The following is a 24,959-nucleotide window of genomic DNA, read 5'->3' as shown; positions in this document are numbered from 1 at the left end:
TCCAGCCTACGACTGGAACTCTAAACTTCAGTATAAAACACTCCTTGACATAAGAATGCAAACAATCACTCACCTCTCATTGCGTCTTGCACGCTAATGACAAACAAACACTATCACTTCCCTACAAGTAATCCACCAGAACTTCCCTTCCACCTCTGGAAGTTCACTACCCTGATCTTTAGGTTCTTCCGGGCTTCACTACCAGGATCCTCTGCAGCTCCTCCAGGCTGCTACCATGAAGTATCCTTGAGCAACTAGGGTGCTTCACCCTTCTGCTAGGGTCCTCCACAGCTCTCTTGGCTGCTACACCATGAAGTTTCCTCGAGCAATTATGGTGCTTCACCACCTCTACAGAAGCACGTGACACTCCTCTTCACTGCTTCTCCTCACAGCTTGAGGTCCTCTGCTCCACTACCTTGGAGTCTCATCAGTTCATCTGTGCTGGCTTCGAAGTTCTCAGCAACTTCTTCCCCAAAGACAAACCTGCAACCCATCGACACTCCAATAAAAATGTTTCCCCTTTAACACATAAACAAAAATAATCACACAATATGTTTGCCTCAAACCTCTATCTGTCCTCTACATACTGTGAGAGTGGACTCCCCCGTTGGGCGGGTCCATGCTCCACCTTGCCTGGTGGGCCTCACTCACTCCGGGAGGGGCCTCCGCCGTCGGGAGCTCTCAGTCACCTGCCAGCGCTCAGAGGGGACGGACGTCCCTCTGTGTTTCTCCCTCTCCACTCTCTTATTTTAGGCTTTCTGCCTTATCAAAACATGTCAAACTTATAAATAAACATTGCTACTGTCGCTGGGCACACGACCAACTACAAGCAATCACTATGAACTGGCTTAAATCGTGCTTACCACAGATTGTCTAGTCGAGCGCGCTCCTCCCTCTGACGGAGCTTGCTCAGGGCGCTGACATGGCCCACGATAATGCCTCTGGGCAGTTTAATAAACACTCCTCGTCGCCCAGGACTTGAGACCACACGTCCCCAGCTCAATTCCACAGCTGGTATGTCTGCACACTTCTCTTCTCTTCGAGATATATCACTAGGGGTTCCTTTCTGACAGGAGCTCAACGGAGCGCGGCTTTCCCCCTGTGATGTCTGGCCTCAAGTGAGGTCAAAGCCCTCCAGAAGCGAGACCTCACGCCTCCAGCAAAATGTCCACATCTCCTAGCCAGTCATTTATCTGTTTTCTTCTTCACTGCCCATAATCTTAAATTGTTCATCATATCCAACCAGCTATTTTACATCTGTGTTATCACCTCTATATATCCTAGACCTTCTGGTTAGGTCAGGCTTGCTGAATAACTCTCAAGGGGGAAGACTCGTTTCTCCTGCAGGCTGAGATCATAACAATATAAATATAGAAAATTCGTGTTAGAACTATTAATCTTACTTTTTCGGTCATATTAATTAATATATGTCTACAGGAAAGACTGCTACCAAAATATACTAATATATGTATATATATATATATATATATATATATATATATATATATATATATATATATATATATATATACTATCTTCTGATTTAGGGCTTCTGTCCCTTTAACTATTTTTCTAGCATCAGGCCTTAACTGAAAGAGGAGTTCTCCAAAACTCATTTTCGTTATTTCAAGGTGAAGAAAAATGTGAATTACTATAGAATGTATTACACTTATTTATACAATTTGCACAACGTTTCGAACTTCAATGGGTCATTCTCAAGTGAAAAGAAATTACAAAACTCGTTGATTTATACCCGTACGGGGTCAGGTGATAAGACAAGTACAATAAAGGTAAAAACAAGAGGGATACATAGGGGAAAATGCGGGATGAAGCACATAAGATCATAAGAACGTATGAATAAAGGAAACTGCAGAAGGCCTATTAGCCCATAAGAGGCAGCTCCTGCCTATGCAAATGGGAATAATAACACAAAAACCCATACTGCCGGAACACTCATTGCTTCTGGCAGTATGGGTTCGAGTCACTTCTGGGGTGTGAGTTTTCAGTGGCATATATACCTGGAGACCGTTCAGGATTGTTCGCATTTGTGTTCCTCACGTGTGCCCCAAAGAATGAAAATATTTGATAAAATACCATGCCCAAGATTACCAACCGAGTGCCTGGGGGGATGGGGGGGGGGATGGAAATTGCCTCGGTTACCATCCTCTTTTGTTCGGTCATGTTGGTCGAGTGGTTAAGGGATCCTGTACATCATTTGCATTGCTTCTGGCAGTATGAGTTCGAGTCACTTCTGGGGTGTGAGTTTTCAGTGATATATGTATATATATATATATATATATATATATATATATATATATATATATATATATATATATATATATATATATATATATATGTGTCGTACCTAGTAGCCAGAACGCACTTCTCAGCCTACTATGCAAGGCCTGATTTGCCTAATAAGCCAAGTTTTCCTGAATTAATTTATTTTCTCTAATTTTTTCTTATGAAATGATAAAGCAACCCATTTCATTATGTATTAGGTCAATTTTTTTTAATTGGAGTTAAAATTAACGTAGATATATGACCGAACCTAACCAACCCTACCTAACCTAACCTAACTTATCTTTATAGGTTAGGTTAGGTTAGGTAGCCGAAAAAGTTAGGTTAGGTCAGGTTAGGTAGGTTAGGTTGCCGAAAAAAATTAATTCATGAAAACTTGGCTTATTAGGCAAATCGGGCCTTGCATAGTAGGCTGAGAAGTGCATTCTGGCTACTAGGTACGACATATATATATATATAAATATATGTATATATATATATATATATATATATATATATATATATATATATATATATATATATATATATGTATATATATATATATATATGTCGTACCTAATAGCCAGAACTCACTTCTTGGCCTACTATGCAAGGCCCGATTTGCCTAATAAGCCAAGTTTTCATGAATTAATGTTTTTTCGACTACCTAACCTACCTAACCTAACCTAACCTAACTTTTTCTGCTACCTAACCCAACCTAACCTATAAAGATGGGTTAGGTTAGGTTAGGTAGGGTTGGTTAGGTTCGGTCATATATCTACGTTAATTTTAACTCTAATAAAAAAAAAAATGACCTCATACATAATGAAATGGGTAGCTTTATCATTTCATAAGAGAAAAATTAGAGAAAATATATTAATTCATGAAAACTTGGCTTATTAGGCAAATCGGGCCTTGCATAGTAGGCTGAGAATTGCGTTCTGGCTACTAGGTACGACATATATATATATATATATATATATATTCATGAATGTATTTATAATATGTTGTCAGTAGATATGCTATGTGTGTGTGTGGTGTTGTTTAATGATATTTTTTTGAACTAATTGTTGAGGTATAAGTATTGTAACAATAGCCATTTAGTGATTTTTATTTAATGAATGTCAAAAAGTATATATTTTAATGACGTTTCTCGATATTGATATGCGAGGACTTGGCGCCACAGGTAATATTTCTGTCATATTTTAACGTATAAGTTTAGAGTTACTAAAGAGTGAGTCTTTCAACCTCCCTCCCACATGGCGTTATTTTAGACACAGTTTTGTTTGTGTGTGTGAAAGGCCAGTGACTCTTTCTGAGAAACTTGTTCAAAAAGCTTAACCCTTACCTAATGATAAAAACATCCTTATGAGCGACTCAATTCATCATTATTCTTAAAACTATATGCCAGGCAGTGACCGACCCATCTGTGGTGGTTGGCCTTATGTTAAGTACCTAACTGATCACATCTCCACTGAACCCCGCCCATATCTACAGCATGCTCCACCCACCATCTCTACTGAACCCCGCCCATATCTACAGCATGCTCCACCCACCATCTCTACTGAACCACGCCCATATCTACAGCATGCTCCACCCACCATCTCTACTGAACCACGCCCATATCTACAGCATGCTCCACCCACTCTCTCAACTGAACCCCGCCCATATCTACAGCATGCTCCACCCACTCTCTCAACTGAACCCCGCCCATATCTACATCATGCTCCACCCACTCTCTCAACTGAACCCCGCCCATATCTACAGCATGCTCCACCCACTCTCTCAACTGAACCCCGCCCATATCTACAGCATGCTCCACCCACTCTCTCAACTGAACCCCGCCCATATCTACAACATGCTCCACCCACTCTCTCTACTGAACCCCGCCCATATCTACATCATGCTCCACCCACTCTCTCAACTGAACCCCGCCCATATCTACAACATGCTCCCCCACCCCCTCTGAACATTCGGCCAGACATAACAAACAACCAATGAGAATCAGTAGAGAAACCAGAACCAAATGGTCAACCAACACACGCTTCTCAATTACATTCACTAAAGAAGAGCAAATCTCTATATCAAGGGGTGAAGGGAAAGTGAGAGAGACTATGATGTTTTAACAGATGTGATAACTGTTGACTAGCTATCCCAGATGCAGTATATCCATGAAGCTTCGCACCTAATTACGAAAATAAAAGAGTAGCAGTTAACACAAAAAGAGAAAGTGAAAGAAAGATATAATAATTTGAGAAAGCCTGGAAGATCTAACCCTGGAGGAGTAAGAACACGAGGGAATATAATGGTTGTGGTCATGAACAACCATCCAACAGATGAGGCTGGAATGTGATGAATTGACGTGTAGGAATGATGGATCAGGGATGTATGGTAACGATGGATCAGGGAAGTATGGTAACGATGGATCAGGGAAGTATGATAATTGTGGATCAAGGAAGTGTGGTAATGATGGATCAGGGAAGTATGGTAATGATGGATCAGGGAAGTATGGTAATGATGGATCAGGGAAGTGTGGTAATGATGGATCAGGGGAGTATGGTAATGATGGATCAGGGAAGTGTGGTAATGATGGATCAGGGAAGTGTGGTAATGATGGATCAGGGAAGTGTGGTAATGATGGATCAGGGAAGTATGATAATTGTGGATCAAGGAAGTGTGGTAATGATGGATCAGGGAAGTATGGTAATGATGGATCAGGGAAGTATGGTAATGATGGATCAGGGAAGTGTGGTAATGATGGATCAGGGAAGTATGATAATTGTGGATCAAGGAAGTGTGGTAATGATGGATCAGGGAAGTGTGGTAATGATGGATCAGGGAAGTGTGGTAATGATGGATCAGGGGAGTATGGTAATGATGGATCAGGGATGTATGGTAATTGTGGATCAAGGAAGTGTGGTAATGATGGATCAGGGAAGTATGGTAACGATGGATCAGGGAAGTATGGTAATGATGGATCAGGGAAGTGTGGTAATGATGGATCAGGGGAGTATGGTAATGATGGATCAGGGAAGTGTGGTAATGATGGATCAGGGAAGTGTGGTAATGATGGATCAGGGAAGTGTGGTAATGGTGGATCAAGGAAGTGTGGTAATGATGGATCAGGAAAGTGTGGTAATGATGGATCAGGGGAGTATGGTAATGATGGATCAGGGATGTATGGTAATTGTGGATCAAGGAAGTGTGGTAATGATGGATCAGGGAAGTATGGTAACGATGGATCAGGGAAGTATGGTTATGATGGATCAGGGAAGTGTGGTAATGATGGATCAGGGGAGTATGGTAATGATGGATCAGGGAAGTGTGGTAATGATGGATCAGGGAAGTGTGGTAATGATGGATCAGGGAAGTGTGGTAATGATGGATCAGGGAAGTATGGTAATGATGGATCAGGGAAGTACGGTAATGGTGGATCAAGGAAGTGTGGTAATGATGGATCAGGGAATTGTGGTAATGATGGATCAGGGAATTGTGCTAATGATGGATCAGGGAAGTGTGGTAATGATGGATCAGCGAAGTGTGGTAATGATGGATCAGGGAATTGTGGTAATGATGGATCAGGGAAGTGTGGTAATGGTGGATCAAGGAAGTGTGGTAATGATGGATCAGGGAAGTGAGGAAATGATGGATCAGTGAAGTGTGGTAATGATGGATCAGTGAAGTATGGTAATGATGGATCAGGGAAGTGTGGTAATGATGGATCAGAGAAGTGTGGTAATGATGGATCAGTGAAGTATGGTAATGATGGATCAGGGAAGTGTGCTAATGATGGATCAGGGAAGTGTGGTAATGATGGATCAGGGGAGTATGGTAATGGTGGATCAAGGAAGTGTGGTAATGATGGATCAGGGAAGTATGGTAATGATGGATCAGGGAAGTGTGGTAATGATGGATCAGGGAAGTGTGGTAATGATGGATCAGGGGAGTATGGTAATGATGGATCAGGGAAGTGTGGTAATGATGGATCAGGGAAGTGTGGTAATGATGGATCAGGGAATTGTGGTAATGATGGATCAGGGAAGTGTGGTAATGGTGGATCAAGGAAGTGTGGTAATGATGGATCAGGGAAGTGTGGTAATGATGGATCAGTGAAGTGAGGTAATGATGGATCAGGGAAGTGTGGTAATGATGGATCAGGGAAGTGAGGTAATGATGGATCAGAGAAGTGTGGTAATGATGGATCAGTGAAGTATGGTAATGATGGATCAGGGAAGTGTGGTAATGATGGATCAGGGAATTGTGGTAATGATGGATCAGTGAAGTGAGGTAATGATGGATCAGGGAAGTATGGTAATGATGGATCAGGGAAGTGTGGTAATGATGGATCAGGGAAGTGTGGTAATGATGGATCAGGGAAGTGTGGTAATGATGGATCAGGGAAGTATGGTAATGATGGATCAGGGGAGTATGGTAATGGTGGATCAGGGAAGTATGGTAATGATGGATCAGGGAAGTGAGGTAATGATGGATCAGAGAAGTGTGGTAATGATGGATCAGGGGAGTATGGTAATGATGGATCAGGGAAGTGAGGTAATGATGGATCAGGGAAGTGTGGTAATGATGGATCAGGGGAGTACGGTAATGATGGATCAGTGAAATCAGGTAATGATGGATCAGGGAAGTGTGGTAATGATGGATCAGGGGAGTATGGTAATGATGGATCAGTGAAGTGTGGTAATGATGGATCAGGGGAGTACGGTAATGATGGATCAGTGAAATCAGGTAATGATGGATCAGGGAAGTGTGGCAATGATGGATCAGGGGAGTACGGTAATGATGGATCAGTGAAATCAGGTAATGATGGATCAGGGGAGTATGGTAATGATGGATCAGGGAAGTGAGGTAATGATGGATCAGGGAAGTGTGGTAATGATGGATCAGGGGAGTACGGTAATGATGGATCAGTGAAATCAGGTAATGATGGATCAGGGAAGTGTGGTAATGATGGATCAGGGGAGTATGGTAATGATGGATCAGTGAAGTGTGGTAATGATGGATCATGGAAGTATGGTAATGATGGATCGGGGGAGTACGGTAATGATGGATCAGTGAAATCAGGTAATGATGGATCAGGGAAGTGTGGTAATGATGGATCAGGGGAGTATGGTAATGATGGATCAGTGAAGTATGGTAATGATGGATCAGGGAAGTGAGGTAATGATGGATCAGGGAAGTGTGGTAATGGTGGATCAATGCAGTGTGGAAATGATGAATCAATGAAGTGTGGTAATGATGGATCAATGAAGTGTGGTAATGATGGATCAGGGAAGTGAGGTAATGATGGATCAGGGAAGTGTGGTAATGATGGATCAGGGAAGTGTGGTAATGATGGATCAGGGAAGTGTGGTAATGGTGGATCAATGAAGTGTGGAAATGATGGATCAATGAAGTGTGGTAATGGTGGATCAATGAAGTGTGGAAATGATGGATCAATGAAGTGTGGTAATGATGGATCAATGAAGTGTGGTAATGATGGATCAGGGAAGTGTGGTATTGCTGGATCACGGAAGTATGGTAATGGTGGATCAGGGAAGTGTGGTAATGATGGATCAGGGAAGTATGGTAATGATGGATCAGGGAAGTATGGTAATGGTGGATCAGGGAAGTGTGGTAATGATGGATCAGGGAAGTATGGTAATGATGGATCAGGGGAGTATGGTAATGATGGATCAGGGAAGTGTGGTAATGATGGATCAGGGAAGTATGGTAATGATGGATCAGGGAAGTATGGTAATGGTGGATCAGGGAAGTGTGGTAATGATGGATCAGGGAAGTATGGTAATGATGGATCAGGGAAGTGTGGTAATGATGGATCAGGGAAGTATGGTAATGATGGATCAGGGAAGTATGGTAATGATGGATCAGGGAAGTATGGTAATGGTGGATCAGGGAAGTGTGGTAATGATGGATCAGGGAAGTATGGTAATGATGGATCAGGGGAGTATGGTAATGATGGATCAGGGAAGTGTGGTAATGATGGATCAGGGAAGTATGGTAATGGTGGATCAGGGAAGTGTGGTAATGATGGATCAGGGAAGTATGGTAATGATGGATCAGGGAAGTGTGGTAATGATGGATCAGGGAAGTATGGTAATGATGGATCAGGGAAGTATGGTAATGATGGATCAGGGAAGTGTGGTAATGATGGATCAGGGAAGTATGGTAATGATGGATCAGGGAAGTATGGTAATGATGGATCAGGGAAGTGTGGTAATGATGGATCAGGGAAGTATGGTAATGATGGATCAGGGAAGTATGGTAATGATGGATCAGGGAAGTGTGGTAATGATGGATCAGGGAAGTATGGTAATGATGGATCAGGGAAGTGTGGTAATGATGGATCAGGGAAGTATGGTAATGATGGATCAGGGAAGTATGGTAATGATGGATCAGGGAAGTGTGGTAATGGTGGATCAGGGAAGTATGGTAATGATGACTCCTACTAGAATAATAGCGGTGACTGCTGGAGGAATAAGAGCGCTAACTGCAGGAAATAAATACGACGGCAAACAGCCAACATAGGAGGATGAACTAGAAAGAATATGACATAAACAAAGAGTGAGTTGTTGGGTCTTCTAATACGACCTCCACACAAAGTCAAAACATCAAGAATACGAGGAAGATTCTGCAAGGTTAATATTCTTGAATAATGTAATCCAAATAAAAAAACATTTATCTGGTAACAAAGAAATGTATAAAAAAATGAAGAATTGGTAATTCGTCAGCACTTGATGCAAATGATGCTCATAACGGTGTACTTAAATGTTAATGGACTGGCTCACATTAACAAGCTGAATGACAGTCCAAAAATTTACCAGTATATAAAAAAATTCTAATGAGACGTGAATGACGGTAGTCAGTATTTAGCGGGGTGCCAGTGACAACAGAGGAGGCAGACAGACTCTGACGGGCGTCAGTGACAGGAGAGAAGACAGACAGACAGACCATGCCAGATACCACAACTTGGAGAAGCATGAAGCCTCCGTCTCCCGTGATCATCACCTCGTGCCTATCCACAGCGTCTCTGTGAACCTGTCCCTCTCCCCGTGGTTGTGACCACAACTCCTGTCAGTGGCCAGCTCCGGCTCGGTGTTCACCCCGTCTCCTCAGGTATTGTTGGCTCACAATGGCGGCCGCCTTCCTCCACCTGTATACATATACATCTGACCAATAAACACCTTTGTGTACGGTCAGACCGCCAGCTTCACTTCCCTGCATGCCAGCGGTCCGCCTCAGTGCTTTCTTTCACCCTGCAGCGCAGTGCTGCTGCTCACCCAGTTACCTCAATCTGATGGTGTTTACAGCACCAGCAGTGTGCTTCACTCCACTGAGGTGTTGCAGGTTTTTGACAATTTCCCAATTTTCTCTCTCTCACGCGCGCGAAGTTGACTGAGACACGCGTCATTTTTTTCATATATTGGTATTTGGTGGAGAGTGGCGGCCGCCGCTTTTGGAGTTGGTAGACCCAGTCCAATACGCGGAATTATTTTTGCATGTAGTTGGCAAATGACGATGACTGAGCGGCCACAGCGGTCCCAGCCCTGGGAACTGTCCCGGCCCTGGGAACTGATGTTTTCTTTAACTTTTAAGTTATTTCTTTAAGTTTTCTTTAACTTCTATTATTTTGTTCACCATCATTAACTTTCTATAACTTTCATTTATAATTCTAAACTCATGTGCAACTTCAGTATCTTATCTTTTAACACTCCCTTCTATCTTGAATTTCTTCATTATAAATGTATTTCAACCAATGACTTCTCCTCAACGCTCTTAACATTCTTCTCCAGTAAAAGAAAAATTCCCATGTATGATGTTAAATTTATTACCCAGTCAACAACATCCTATAAGCCCCCTTAACTTTCTTCCTAAGCCAATAATATCCCCTCTTAGCCCCTAACGTTTCTCCTCAGACCTCAACAATCCGCCAAAACGTTCTGCATATCAACAATTTATTCCCTATCTCCACATTTTTATACTTTCAGTTTGCTTCCTCAACTCCTAATTTTCATCCTTAACCCTGAACATTCTCTCTTGATTCAGTAGCGTCTTGATAACGCATTAACTTTTTGTCTCTAATCTAAACTTTATTTTATTTTGCCATTTTTCCCAAAAACGTTTAACGATCACTCATAAAGATCAAGCTTTTTATCCCGTAATAATATTACAAATATGTTATCGCCATCCTTCAGTCATTAACTCTTTCACAGCTTTCAACATTTACTTCCTCGTAACTTTTAACATTTACTTTCTCTTAACTTTTAACATTTACTTTCTCTTATCTTTTAAAGTTTACTTTCTCTTAACTTTTAACATTTACTTTCTCTTAACTTTTAACATTTACTTTCTCTTAACTTTTAACATTTACTTTTTCTTAACTTTTAACATTTACTTTCTCTTATATTTTAAAGTTTACTTTCTCTTAACTTTTAACATTTACTTTCTCTTAACTTTTAACATTTACTTTCTCTTAACTTTTAGCATTCGCTTTCTCTTAATTTTTAACATTACCTTCTTTAACTTTTGCTTTCTCTAAACAATTAACTTTTACTCTCTCTTAACTTTTACCTCTAGGTCTCAACCCTTAACATTCCCTATCAGTCGTCATTGTATAGTCTCAACCCTCATCACTTTCTCCCACCACTTCACAACTTCTCCTGACTCTTAGCCCACTCTCCCAACCACTAGACCTTAACTCACTCTCCCAGCCACTAGACCTTAACTCACTCTCCCAACCACTAGACCTTAACTCACTCTCCCAACCAATAGACCTTAACTCACTCTCCCAACCACTAGACCTTAACTCACTCTCCCAGCCACTAGACCTTAACTCACTCTCCCAGCCACTAGACCTTAACTCACTCTCCCAACCACTAGACCTTAAGTCACTCTCCCAACCACTAGACCTTAACTCACTCTCCCAACCAATAGACCTTAACTCACTCTCCCAACCACTAGACCTTAACTCACTCTCCCAACCACTAGACCTTAACTCACTCTCCCAACCACTAGACCTTAACTCACTCTCCCAACTACTAGACCTTAACTCACTCTCCCAGCCACTAGACCTTAACTCACTCTCCCAGCCACTAGACCTTAACTCACTCTCCCAACCACTAGACCTTAACTCACTCTCCCAACCACTAGACCTTAACTCACTCTCCCAACCACTAGACCTTAACTCACTCTCCCAACCACTAGACCTTAACTCACTCTCCCAACCACTAGACCTTAACTCACTCTCCCAATAACTAGACCTTAACTCACTTTCCCAACCACTAGACCTTAACTCGCTCTCCCAACCACTAGACCTTAACTCACTCTCCCAACCACTAGACCTTAACTCACTCTCCCAACCACTAGACCTTAACTCACTCTCCCAACCACTAGACCTTAACTCACTCTCCCAACCACTAGACCTTAACTCACTCTCCCTACCACTAGACCTTAGCCCACTCTCCCAGCCACTAGACCTTAACTCACTCTCCCAACCACTAGACCTTAACTCACTCTCCCAACCACTAGACCTTAACTCACTCTCCCAACCACTAGACCTTAACTCACTCTCCCAACCACTAGACCTTAACTCACTCTCCCAACAACTAGACCTTTGCCCACTCTCCCAGCCACTAGACCTTAACTCACTCTCCCAACCACTAGACCTTAACTCACTCTCCCAACCACTAGACCTTAGCCCACTCTCCCAGCCACTAGACCTTAACTCACTCTCCCAACCACTAGACCTTAACTCACTCTCCCAACCACTAGACCTTAGCCCACTCTCCCAGCCACTAGACCTTAACTCACTCTCCCAACCACTAGACCTTAACTCACTCTCCCAACCACTAGACCTTAACTCACTCTCCCAACCACTAGACCTTAACTCACTCTCCCAACCACTAAACCTTAACTCACTCTCCCAACCACTAGACCTTAGCCCACACTCCCAGCCACTAGACCTTAACTCACTCTCCCAACCACTAGACCTTAACTCACTCTCCCAACCACTAGACCTTAACTCACTCTCCCAACCACTATAGACCTTAACTCACTCTCCCAACCACTAGACCTTAACTCACTCTCCCAACTACTAGACCTTCACTCACTCTCCCAACCACTAGACCTTAACTCACTTTCCCAACCACTAGACCTTAACTCACTCTCCCAACCACTAGACCTTAACTCACTCTCCCAACCACTAGACCTTAACTCACTCTCCCTACCACTAGACCTTAGCCCACTCTCCCAGCCACTAGAACTTAACTCACTCTCCCAATCACTAGACCTTAACTCACTCTCCCAACCACTAGACCTTAACTCACTCTCCCAACCACTAGACCTTAGCCCACTCTCCCAACCACTAGACCTTAACTTACTCTCCCAACCACTAGACCTTAACTCACTCTCCCAACCACTAGACCTTAGCCCACTCTCCCAACCACTAGACCTTAACTCACTCTCCCAACCACTAGACCTTAACTCACTCTCCCAACCACTAGACCTTAACTCACTCTCCCAACCACTAGACCTTAACTCACTCTCCCAACCACTAGACCTTAACTCACTCTCCCAACCACTAGACCTTAACTCACTCTCCCAGCCACTAGACCTTAACTCACTCTCCCAACCACTAGACCTTAACTCACTCTCCCAACCACTAGACCTTAACTCACTCTCCCAACCACTAGACCTTAACTCACTCTCCCAACCATTAGACCTTAACTCACTCTCCCAACCACTAGACCTTAACTCACTCTCCCTACCACTAGACCTTAGCCCACTCTCCCAGCCACTAGAACTTAACTCACTCTCCCAATCACTAGACCTTAACTCACTCTCCCAACCACTAGACCTTAACTCACTCTCCCAACCACTAGACCTTAACTCACTCTCCCAACCACTAGACCTTAACTCACTCTCCCAACCACTAGACCTTAACTCACTCTCCCAACCACTAGACCTTAGCCCACTCTCCCAGCCACTAGACCTTAACTCACTCTCCCAACTACTAGACCTTAGCTCACTCTCCCAACCACTAGACCTTAACTCACTCTCCCAGCCACTAGACCTTAACTCACTCTCCCAACCACTAGACCTTAACTCACTCTCCCAACCACTAGACCTTAGCCCACTGCCCCAGCCACTAGACCTTAACTCACTCTCCCAACCACTAGACCTTAACTCACTCTCCCAACCACTAGACCTTAGCCCACTGCCCCAGCCACTAGACCTTAACTCACTCTCCCAACCACTAGACCTTAACTCACTCTCCCAACCACTAGACCTTAGCCCACTCTCCCAGCCACTAGACCTTAACTCACTCTCCCAACCACTAGACCTTAACTCACTCTCCCAACCACTAGACCTTAACTCACTCTCCCAACCACTAGACCTTAACTCACTCTCCCTACCACTAGACCTTAGCCCACTCTCCCAGCCACTAGACCTTAACTCACTCTCCCAACCACTAGACCTTAACTCACTCTCCCAACCACTAGACCTTAACTCACTTTCCCAACCACTAGACCTTAGCCCACTCTCCCAGCCACTAGACCTTAACTCACTCTCCCAACCACTAGACCTTTACTCACTCTCCCAACCACTAGACCTTAACTCACTCTCCCAACCACTTGACCTTAACTCACTCTTCCAACCACTAGACCTTTGCCCACTCTCCCAGCCATTAGACCTTAACTCACTCTCCCAACCACTAGACCTTAACTCACTCTCCCAACCACTAGACCTTAACTCACTCTCCCAACCACTAGACCTTAACTCACTCTCCCTACCACTAGACCTTAACCCACTCTCCCAACCACTAGACCTTAACTCACTCTCCCAACCACTAGACCTTAACTCACTCTCCCAACCACTAGACCTTAACTCACTCTCCCAGCCACTAGACCTTAACTCACTCTCCCTACCACTAGACCTTAACTCACTCTCCCAACCATGAGACCTTAACTCACTCTCCCAACCACTAGACCTTAACTCACTCTCCCAACCACTAGACCTTAACTCACTCTCCCAACCACTAGACCTTAACTCACTCTCCCAACCACTAGACCTTAACTCACTCTCCCAACCACTAGACCTTAACTCACTCTCCCAGCCACTAGACCTTAACTCACTCTCCCAGCCACTAGACCTTAACTCACTCTCCCAACCACTAGACCTTAACTCACTCTCCCAACCACTAGACCTTAGCCCACTCTCCCAACCACTAGACCTTAACTCACTCTCCCAACCACTAGACCTTAACTCACTCTCCCCGCCACTAGACCTTAACTCACTCTCCCAACCACTAGACCTTAACTCACTCTCCCAACCACTAGACCTTAACTCACTCTCCCAACTACTAGACCTTAACTCACTCTCCCAACCATTAGACCTTAACTCACTCTCCCAACCACTAGACCTTAACTCACTCTCCCTACCACTAGACCTTAGCCCACTCTCCCAGCCACTAGAACTTAACTCACTCTCCCAATCACTAGACCTTAACTCACTCTCCCAACCACTAGACCTTAACTCACTCTCCCAACCACTAGACCTTAACTCACTCTCCCAACCACTAGACCTTAACTCACTCTCCCAACCACTAGACCTTAACTCACTCTCCCAACCACTAGACCTTAGCCCACTCTCCCAGCCACTAGACCTTAACTCACTCTCCCAACCACTAGACCTTAACTCACTCTCCCAACCACTAGACCTTAACTCACTCTCCCAACCACTAGACCTTAACTCACTCTCCCAACCACTAGACCTTAACTCACTCTCCCAACCACTAGACCTTAGCCCACTGCCCCAGCCACTAGACCTTAACTCACTCTCCCAACCACTAGACCTTAACTCACTCTCCCAACCACTAGACCTTAGCCCACTCTCCCAGCCACTAGACCTTAACTCACTCTCCCAACCACTAGACCTTAACTCACTCTCCCAACCACTAGACCTTAACTCACTCTCCCAACCACTAGACCTTAACTCACTCTCCCAACCACTAGACCTTAACTCACTCTCCCAACCACTAGACCTTAACTCACTCTCCCAACCACTAGACCTTAGCCCACTGCCCCAGCCACTAGACCTTAACTCACTCTCCCAACCACTAGACCTTAACTCACTCTCCCAACCACTAGACCTTAACTCACTCTCCCAACCACTAGACCTTAACTCACTCTCCCAACCACTAGACCTTAGCCCACTGCCCCAGCCACTAGACCTTAACTCACTCTCCCAACCACTAGACCTTAACTCACTCTCCCAACCACTAGACCTTAGCCCACTCTCCCAGCCACTAGACCTTAACTCACTCTCCCAACCACTAGACCTTAACTCACTCTCCCAACCACTAGACCTTAACTCACTCTCCCAACCACTAGACCTTAACTCACTCTCCCTACCACTAGACCTTAGCCCACTCTCCCAGCCAGTAGACCTTAACTCACTCTCCCAACCACTAGACCTTAACTCACTCTCCCAACCACTAGACCTTAACTCACTTTCCCAACCACTAGACCTTAGCCCACTCTCCCAGCCACTAGACCTTAACTCACTCTCCCAACCACTAGACCTTTACTCACTCTCCCAACCACTAGACCTTAACTCACTCTCCCAACCACTTGACCTTAACTCACTCTCCCAACCACTTGACCTTAACTCACTCTCCCAGCCACTAGACCTTAACTCACTCTCCCAACCACTAGACCTTAACTCACTCTCCCAACCACTAGACCTTAACTCACTTTCCCAACCACTAGACCTTAACTCACTCTCCCAGCCACTAGACCTTAACTCACTCTCCCAACCATTAGACCTTAACTCACTCTCCCAACCATTAGACCTTAACTCACTCTCCCAACCACTAGACCTTAACTCACTCTCCCAACCACTAGACCTTAACTCACTCTCCCAACCACTAGACCTTAACTCACTCTCCCAACCACTAGACCTTAACTCACTCTCCCAACCACTAGACCTTAACTCACTCTCCCAACCACTAGACCTTAACTCACTCTCCCAACCACTAGACCTTAACTCACTCTCCCAACCACTAGACCTTAACTCACTCTCCCAACTACTAGACCTTAACTCACTCTCCCAACCATTTAACCTTAACTCACTCTCCCAACCACTAGACCTTAACTCACTCTCCCTACCACTAGACCTTAGCCCACTCTCCCAGCCACTAGAACTTAACTCACTCTCCCAATCACTAGACCTTAACTCACTCTCCCAACCACTAGACCTTAACTCACTCTCCCAACCACTAGACCTTAACTCACTCTCCCAACCACTAGACCTTAACTCACTCTCCCAACCACTAGACCTTAACTCACTCTCCCAACCACTAGACCTTAGCCCACTCTCCCAGCCACTCGACCTTAACTCACTCTCCCAACCACTAGACCTTAACTCACTCTCCCAACCACTAGACCTTAACTCACTCTCCCAACCACTAGACCTTAACTCACTCTCCCAACCACTAGACCTTAACTCACTCTCCCAACCACTAGACCTTAGCCCACTGCCCCAGCCACTAGACCTTAACTCACTCTCCCAACCACTAGACCTTAACTCACTCTCCCAACCACTAGACCTTAGCCCACTCTCCCAGCCACTAGACCTTAACTCACTCTCCCAACCACTAGACCTTAACTCACTCTCCCAACCACTAGACCTTAACTCACTCTCCCAACCACTAGACCTTAACTCACTCTCCCAACCACTAGACCTTAACTCACTCTCCCAACCACTAGACCTTAACTCACTCTCCCAACCACTAGACCTTAGCCCACTGCCCCAGCCACTAGACCTTAACTCACTCTCCCAACCACTAGACCTTAACTCACTCTCCCAACCACTAGACCTTAACTCACTCTCCCAACCACTAGACCTTAACTCACTCTCCCAACCACTAGACCTTAGCCCACTGCCCCAGCCACTAGACCTTAACTCACTCTCCCAACCACTAGACCTTAACTCACTCTCCCAACCACTAGACCTTAGCCCACTCTCCCAGCCACTAGACCTTAACTCACTCTCCCAACCACTAGACCTTAACTCACTCTCCCAACCACTAGACCTTAACTCACTCTCCCAACCACTAGACCTTAACTCACTCTCCCTACCACTAGACCTTAACTCACTCTCCCAGCCACTAGACCTTAACTCACTCTCCCAACCACTAGACCTTAACTCACTCTCCCAACCACTAGACCTTAACTCACTTTCCCAACCACTAGACCTTAGCCCACTCTCCCAGCCACTAGACCTTAACTCACTTTCCCAACCACTAGACCTTAGCCCACTCTCCCAGCCACTAGACCTTAACTCACTCTCCCAACCACTAGACCTTTACTCACTCTCCCAACCACTAGACCTTAACTCACTCTCCCAACCACTTGACCTTAACTCACTCTCCCAACCACTTGACCTTAACTCACTCTCCCAGCCACTAGACCTTAACTCACTCTCCCAACCACTAGACCTTAACTCACTCTCCCAACCACTAGACCTTAACTCACTTTCCCAACCACTAGACCTTAACTCACTCTCCCAGCCACTAGACCTTAACTCACTCTCCCTACCACTAGACCTTAACTCACTCTCCCAACCATTAGACCTTAACTCACTCTCCCAACCATTAGACCTTAACTCACTCTCCCAACCACTAAACCTTAGCCCACTCTCCCAGCCACTAGAACTTAACTCACTCTCCCAATCACTAGACCTTAACTCACTCTCCCAATCACTAGACCTTAACTCACTCTCCCAACCACTAGACCTTTACTCACTCTCCCAACCACTAGACCTTAACTCACTCTCCCAACCACTAGACCTTAACTCACTCTCCCAACCACTAGACCTTAGCCTACTCTCCCAGCCACTAGACCTTAGCCTACTCTCCCAGCCACTAGACCTTAACTCACTCTCCCAACCACTAGACCTTAACTCACTCTCCCAACCACTAGACCTTAACTCACTCTCCCAACCACTAGACCTTAACTCACTCTCCCAACCACTAGACCTTAGCCCACTGCCCCAGCCACTAGACCTTAACTCACTCTTCCAACCACTAGACCTTAACTCACTCTCCCAACCACTAGACCTTAGCCCACTGCACCAGCCACTAGACCTTAACTCACTCTCCCAACCACTAGACCTTAACTCACTCTCCCAACCACTAGACCTTAGCCCACTCTCCCAGCCACTAGACCTTAACTCACTCTCCCAACCACTAGACCTTAACTCACTCTCCCAACCACTAGACCTTAACCCACTCTCCCAACCACTAGACCTTAACTCACTCTCCCTACCACTAGACCTTAGCCCACTCTCCCAGCCACTAGACCTTAACTCACTCTCCCAACCACTAGACCTTAACTCACTCTCCCAACCACTAGACCTTAACTCACTTTCCCAACCACTAGACCTTAGCCCACTCTCCCAGCCACTAGACCTTAACTCACTCTCCCAACCACTAGACCTTTACTCACTCTCCCAACCACTAGACCTTAACTCACTCTCCCAACCACTTGACCTTAACTCACTCTTCCAACCACTAGACCTTTGCCCACTCTCCCAGCCACTAGACCTTAACTCACTCTCCCAACCACTAGACCTTAACTCACTCTCCCAACCACTAGACCTTAACTCACTCTCCCAACCACTAGACCTTAACTCACTCTCCCAACCACTAGACCTTAACTCACTCTCCCAACCACTAGACCTTAGCCCACTGCCCCAGCCACTAGACCTTAACTCACTCTTCCAACCACTAGACCTTAACTCACTCTCCCAACCACTAGACCTTAGCCCACTGCACCAGCCACTAGACCTTAACTCACTCTCCCAACCACTAGACCTTAACTCACTCTCCCAACCACTAGACCTTAGCCCACTCTCCCAGCCACTAGACCTTAACTCACTCTCCCAACCACTAGACCTTAACTCACTCTCCAAACCACTAGACCTTAACTCACTCTCCCAACCACTAGACCTTAACTCACTCTCCCAACCACTAGACCTTAACTCACTCTCCCTACCACTAGACCTTAGCCCACTCTCCCAGCCACTAGACCTTAACTCACTCTCCCAACCACTAGACCTTAACTCACTCTCCCAACCACTAGACCTTAACTCACTTTCCCAACCACTAGTCCTTAGCCCACTCTCCCAGCCACTAGACCTTAACTCACTCTCCCAACCACTAGACCTTTACTCACTCTCCCAACCACTAGACCTTAACTCACTCTCCCAACCACTTGACCTTAACTCACTCTTCCAACCACTAGACCTTTGCCCACTCTCCCAGCCACTAGACCTTAACTCACTCTCCCAACCACTAGACCTTAACTCACTCTCCCAACCACTAGACCTTAACTCACTCTCCCAACCACTAGACCTTAACTCACTCTCCCTACCACTAGACCTTAGCCCACTCTCCCAGCCACTAGACCTTAACTCACTCTCCCAACCACTAGACCTTAACTCACTCTCCCAACCACTAGACCTTAACTCACTCTCCCAACCACTAGACCTTAACTCACTCTCCCAGCCACTAGACCTTAACTCACTCTCCCTACCACTAGACCTTAACTCACTCTCCCAACCATTAGACCTTAACTCACTCTCGCTACCACTAGACCTTAACTCACTCTCCCAACCATTAGACCTTAACTCACTCTCCCAACCACTAGACCTTAACTCACTCTCCCAACCACTAGACCTTAACTCACTCTCCCAACCACTAGACCTTAACTCACTCTCCCAACCACTAGACCTTAACTCACTCTCCCAACCACTAGACCTTAACTCACTCTCCCAACCACTAGACCTTAACTCACTCTCCCAACCACTAGACCTTAACTCACTCTCCCAGCCACTAGACCTTAACTCACTCTCCCAGCCACTAGACCTTAATTCACTGTCCTAACCACTAGACCTTAACTCACTCTCTCTACCACTAGACCTTAGCCCACTCTCCCAGCCACTAGAACTTAACTCACTCTCCCAATCACTAGACCTTAACACACTCTCCCAACCACTAGACCTTAACTCACTCTCCCAACCACTAGACCTTAACTCACTCTCCCAACCACTAGACCTTAACTCACTCTCCCAACCACTAGACCTTAACTCACTCTCCCAACCACTAGACCTTAGCCTACTCTCCCAGCCACTAGACCTTAACTCACTCTCCCAACCACTAGACCTTAACTCACTCTCCCAACCACTAGACCTTAACTCACTCTCCCAACCACTAGACCTTAACTCACTCTCCCAACCACTAGACCTTAACTCACTCTCCCAACCACTAGACCTTAGCCCACTGCCCCAGCCACTAGACCTTAACTCACTCTCCCAACCACTAGACCTTAGCCCACTGCCCCAGCCACTAGACCTTAACTCACTCTTCCAACCACTAGACCTTAACTCACTCTCCCAACCACTAGACCTTAGCCCACTGCACCAGCCACTAGACCTTAACTCACTCTCCCAACCACTAGACCTTAACTCACTCTCCCAACCACTAGACCTTAGCCCACTCTCCCAGCCACTAGACCTTAACTCACTCTCCCAACCACTAGACCTTAACTCACTCTCCCAACCACTAGACCTTAACTCACTCTCCCAACCACTAGACCTTAACTCACTCTCCCTACCACTAGACCTTAACTCACTCTCCCAACCACTAGACCTTAACTCACTCTCCCAACCACTAGACCTTAGCCCACTCTCCCAGCCACTAGACCTTAACTCACTCTCCCAACCACTAGACCTTAACTCACTCTCCCAACCACTAGACCTTAACTCACTCTCCCAACCACTAGACCTTAACTCACTCTCCCTACCACTAGACCTTAGCCCACTCTCCCAGCCACTAGACCTTAACTCACTCTCCCAACCACTAGACCTTAACTCACTCTCCCAACCACTAGACCTTAACTCACTTTCCCAACCACTAGACCTTAGCCCACTCTCCTAGCCACTAGACCTTAACTCACTCTCCCAACCACTAGACCTTTACTCACTCTCCCAACCACTAGACCTTAACTCACTCTCCCAACCACTTGACCTTAACTCACTCTTCCAACCACTAGACCTTTGCCCACTCTCCCAGCCACTAGACCTTAACTCACTCTCCCAACCACTAGACCTTAACTCACTCTCCCAACCACTAGACCTTAACTCACTCTCCCCACCACTAGACCTTAACTCACTCTCCCTACCACTAGACCTTAGCCAACTCTCCCAGCCACTAGACCTTAACTCACTCTCCCAACCACTAGACCTTAACTCACTCTCCCAACCACTAGACCTTAACTCACTCTCCCAACCACTAGTTCTTAACTCACTCTCCCTACCACTAGACCTTAACTCACTCTCCCTACCACTAGACCTTAACTCACTCTCCCAACCAGTAGACCTTAACTCACTCTCCCAACCACTAGACCTTAACTCACTCTCCCAGCCACTAGACCTTAACTCACTCTCCCTACCACTAGACCTTAACTCACTCTCCCATCCACTAGACCTTAACTCACTCTCCCAACCACTAGACCTTAACTCACTCTCCCAACCACTAGACCTTAACTCACTCTCCCAACCACTAGACCTTAACTCACTCTCCCTACCACTAGACCTTAGCCCACTCTCCCAGCCACTAGACCTTAACTCACTCTCCCAACCACTAGACCTTAACTCACTCTCCCAACCACTAGACCTTAACTCACTCTCCCAACCACTAGACCTTAACTCACTCTCCCTACCACTAGACCTTAACTCACTCTCCCAACCATTAGACCTTAACTCACTCTCCCAACCACTAGACCTTAACTCACTCTCCCAACCACTAGACCTTAACTCACTCTCCCAACCACTAGACCTTAACTCACTCTCCCAACCACTAGACCTTAATTCACTGTCCCAGCCACTAGACCTTAATTCACTGTCCTAACCACTAGACCTTAACTCACTCTCTCTACCACTAGACCTTAGCCCACTCTCCCAGCCACTAGAACTTAACTCACTCTCCCAATCACTAGACCTTAACTCTCTCTCCCTACCACTAGACCTTAACTCACTCTCCCAACCACTAGACCTTAGCCCACTCTCCCAGCCACTAGACCTTAACTCACTCTCCCAACCACTAGACCTTAACTCACTCTCCCAACCACTAGACCTTAACTCACTCTCCCAACCACTAGACCTTAACTCACTCTCACAACCACTAGACCTTAACTCACTCTCCCAACCACTAGACCTTAGCCCACTGCCCCAGCCACTAGACCTTAACTCACTCTTCCAACCGCTAGACCTTAACTCACTCTCCCAACCACTAGACCTTAGCCCACTGCCCCAGCCACTAGACCTTAACTCACTCTCCCAACCACTAGACCTTAACTCACTCTCCCAACCACTAGACCTTAGCCCACTCTCCCAGCCACTAGACCTTAACTCACTCTCCCAACCACTAGACCTTAACTCACTCTCCCAACCACTAGACCTTAACTCACTCTCCCAACCACTAGACCTTAACTCACTCTCCCTACCACTAGACCTTAGCCCACTCTCCCAGCCACTAGACCTTAACTCACTCTCCCAAACACTAGACCTTAACTCACTCTCCCAACCACTAGACCTTAACTCACTTTCCCAACCACTAGACCTTAGCCCACTCTCCCAGCCACTAGACCTTAACTCACTCTCCCAACCACTAGACCTTTACTCACTCTCCCAACCACTAGACCTTAACTCACTCTCCCAACCACTTGACCTTAACTCACTCTTCTAACCACCAGACCTTTGCCCACTCTCCCAGCCACTAGACCTTAACTCACTCTCCCAACCACTAGACCTTAACTCACTCTCCCAACCACTAGACCTTAACTCACTCTCCCAACCACTAGACCTTAACTCACTCTCCCTACCACTAGACCTTAGCCCACTCTCCCAGCCACTAGACCTTAACTCACTCTCCCAACCACTAGACCTTAACTCACTCTCCCAACCACTAGACCTTAACTCACTTTCCCAACCACTAGACCTTAGCCCACTCTCCCAGCCACTAGACCTTAACTCACTCTCCCAACCACTAGACCTTTACTCACTCTCCCAACCACTAGACCTTAACTCACTCTCCCAACCACTTGACCTTAACTCACTCTTCCAACCACTAGACCTTTGCCCACTCTCCCAGCCACTAGACCTTAACTCACTCTCCCAACCACTAGACCTTAACTCACTCTCCCTACCACTAGACCTTAACTCACTCTCCCAACCACTAGACCTTAACTCACTCTCCCTACCACTAGACCTTAGCCCACTCTCCCAGCCACTAGACCTTAACTCACTCTCCCAACCACTTGACCTTAACTCACTCTCCCAACCACTAGACCTTAACTCACTCTCCCAACCACTAGACCTTAACTCACTCTCCCAGCCACTAGACCTTAACTCACTCTCCCTACCACTAGACCTTAACTCACTCTCCCAACCATTAGACCTTAACTCACTCTCCCAACCACTAGACCTTAACTCACTCTCCCAGCCACTAGACCTTAACTCACTCTCCCTACCACTAGACCTTAACTCACTCTCCCAACCACTACACCTTAACTCACTCTCCCAACCACTAGACCTTAACTCACTCTCCCAACCACTAGACCTTAACTCACTCTCCCAACCACTAGACCTTAACTCACTCTCCCTACCACTAGACCTTAGCCCACTCTCCCAGCCACTAGACCTTAACTCACACTCCCAACCACTAGACCTTAACTCACTCTCCCAACCACTAGACCTTAACTCACTCTCCCAACCACTAGACCTTAACTCACTCTCCTAGCCACTAGACCTTAACTCACTCTCCCTACCACTAGACCTTAACTCACTCTCCCAACCATTAGACCTTAACTCACTCTCCCAACCACTAGACCTTAACTCACTCTCCCAACCACTAGACCTTAACTCACTCTCCCAACCACTAGACCTTAACTCACTCTCCCAACCACTAGACCTTAATTCACTGTCCCAGCCACTAGACCTTAATTCACTGTCCTAACCACTAGACCTTAACTCACTCTCTCTACCACTAGACCTTAGCCCACTCTCCCAGCCACTAGAACTTAACTCACTCTCCCAATCACTAGACCTTAACTCACTCTCCCAACCACTAGACCTTAACTCACTCTCCCAACCACTAGACCTTAACTCACTCTCCCAACCACTAGACCTTAACTCACTCTCCCAACCACTAGACCTTAACTCACTCTCCCAACCACTAGACCTTAGCCCACTCTCCCAGCCACTAGACCTTAACTCACTCTCCCAACCACTAGACCTTAACTCACTCTCCCAACCACTAGACCTTAACTCACTCTCCCAACCACTAGACCTTAACTCACTCTCCCAACCACTAGACCTTAACTCACTCTCCCAACCACTAGACCTTAGCCCACTGCCCCAGCCACTAGACCTTAACTCACTCTTCCAACCATTAGACCTTAACTCACTCTCCCAACCACTAGACCTTAGCCCACTGCCCCAGCCACTAGACCTTAACTCACTCTCCCAACCACTAGACCTTAACTCACTCTCCCAACCACTAGACCTTAGCCCACTCTCCCAGCCACTAGACCTTAACTCAC

At 46.0% G+C, this 24,959-nt stretch overlaps 1 protein-coding gene across 1 annotated transcript in view; it reads left to right on the top strand.

Moving 5' to 3' along the window:
• LOC138358982 (neurofilament heavy polypeptide-like) overlaps window positions 1-24,959 on the top strand; it is a 72,955-nt gene that overhangs the window by 16,188 nt on the left and 31,808 nt on the right. The window contains exons 2-8 of the mRNA XM_069317471.1: window positions 4,617-4,791; window positions 4,879-5,247; window positions 5,407-5,511; window positions 5,647-5,751; window positions 6,055-6,183; window positions 7,255-7,359; window positions 7,591-7,882. Coding sequence (XP_069173572.1) covers window positions 4,617-4,791; window positions 4,879-5,247; window positions 5,407-5,511; window positions 5,647-5,751; window positions 6,055-6,183; window positions 7,255-7,359; window positions 7,591-7,882 — 1,280 coding nt within the window. The remainder of the gene's footprint in view (window positions 1-4,616; window positions 4,792-4,878; window positions 5,248-5,406; window positions 5,512-5,646; window positions 5,752-6,054; window positions 6,184-7,254; window positions 7,360-7,590; window positions 7,883-24,959) is intronic.

The sequence above is a fragment of the Procambarus clarkii genome, chromosome 88 (genome assembly GCF_040958095.1).
Source record: "Procambarus clarkii isolate CNS0578487 chromosome 88, FALCON_Pclarkii_2.0, whole genome shotgun sequence".
In the NCBI taxonomy this organism is placed as follows: Eukaryota; Metazoa; Arthropoda; class Malacostraca; order Decapoda; family Cambaridae; genus Procambarus; species Procambarus clarkii.
This window is presented reverse-complemented; position numbering and strand designations above follow the sequence as displayed.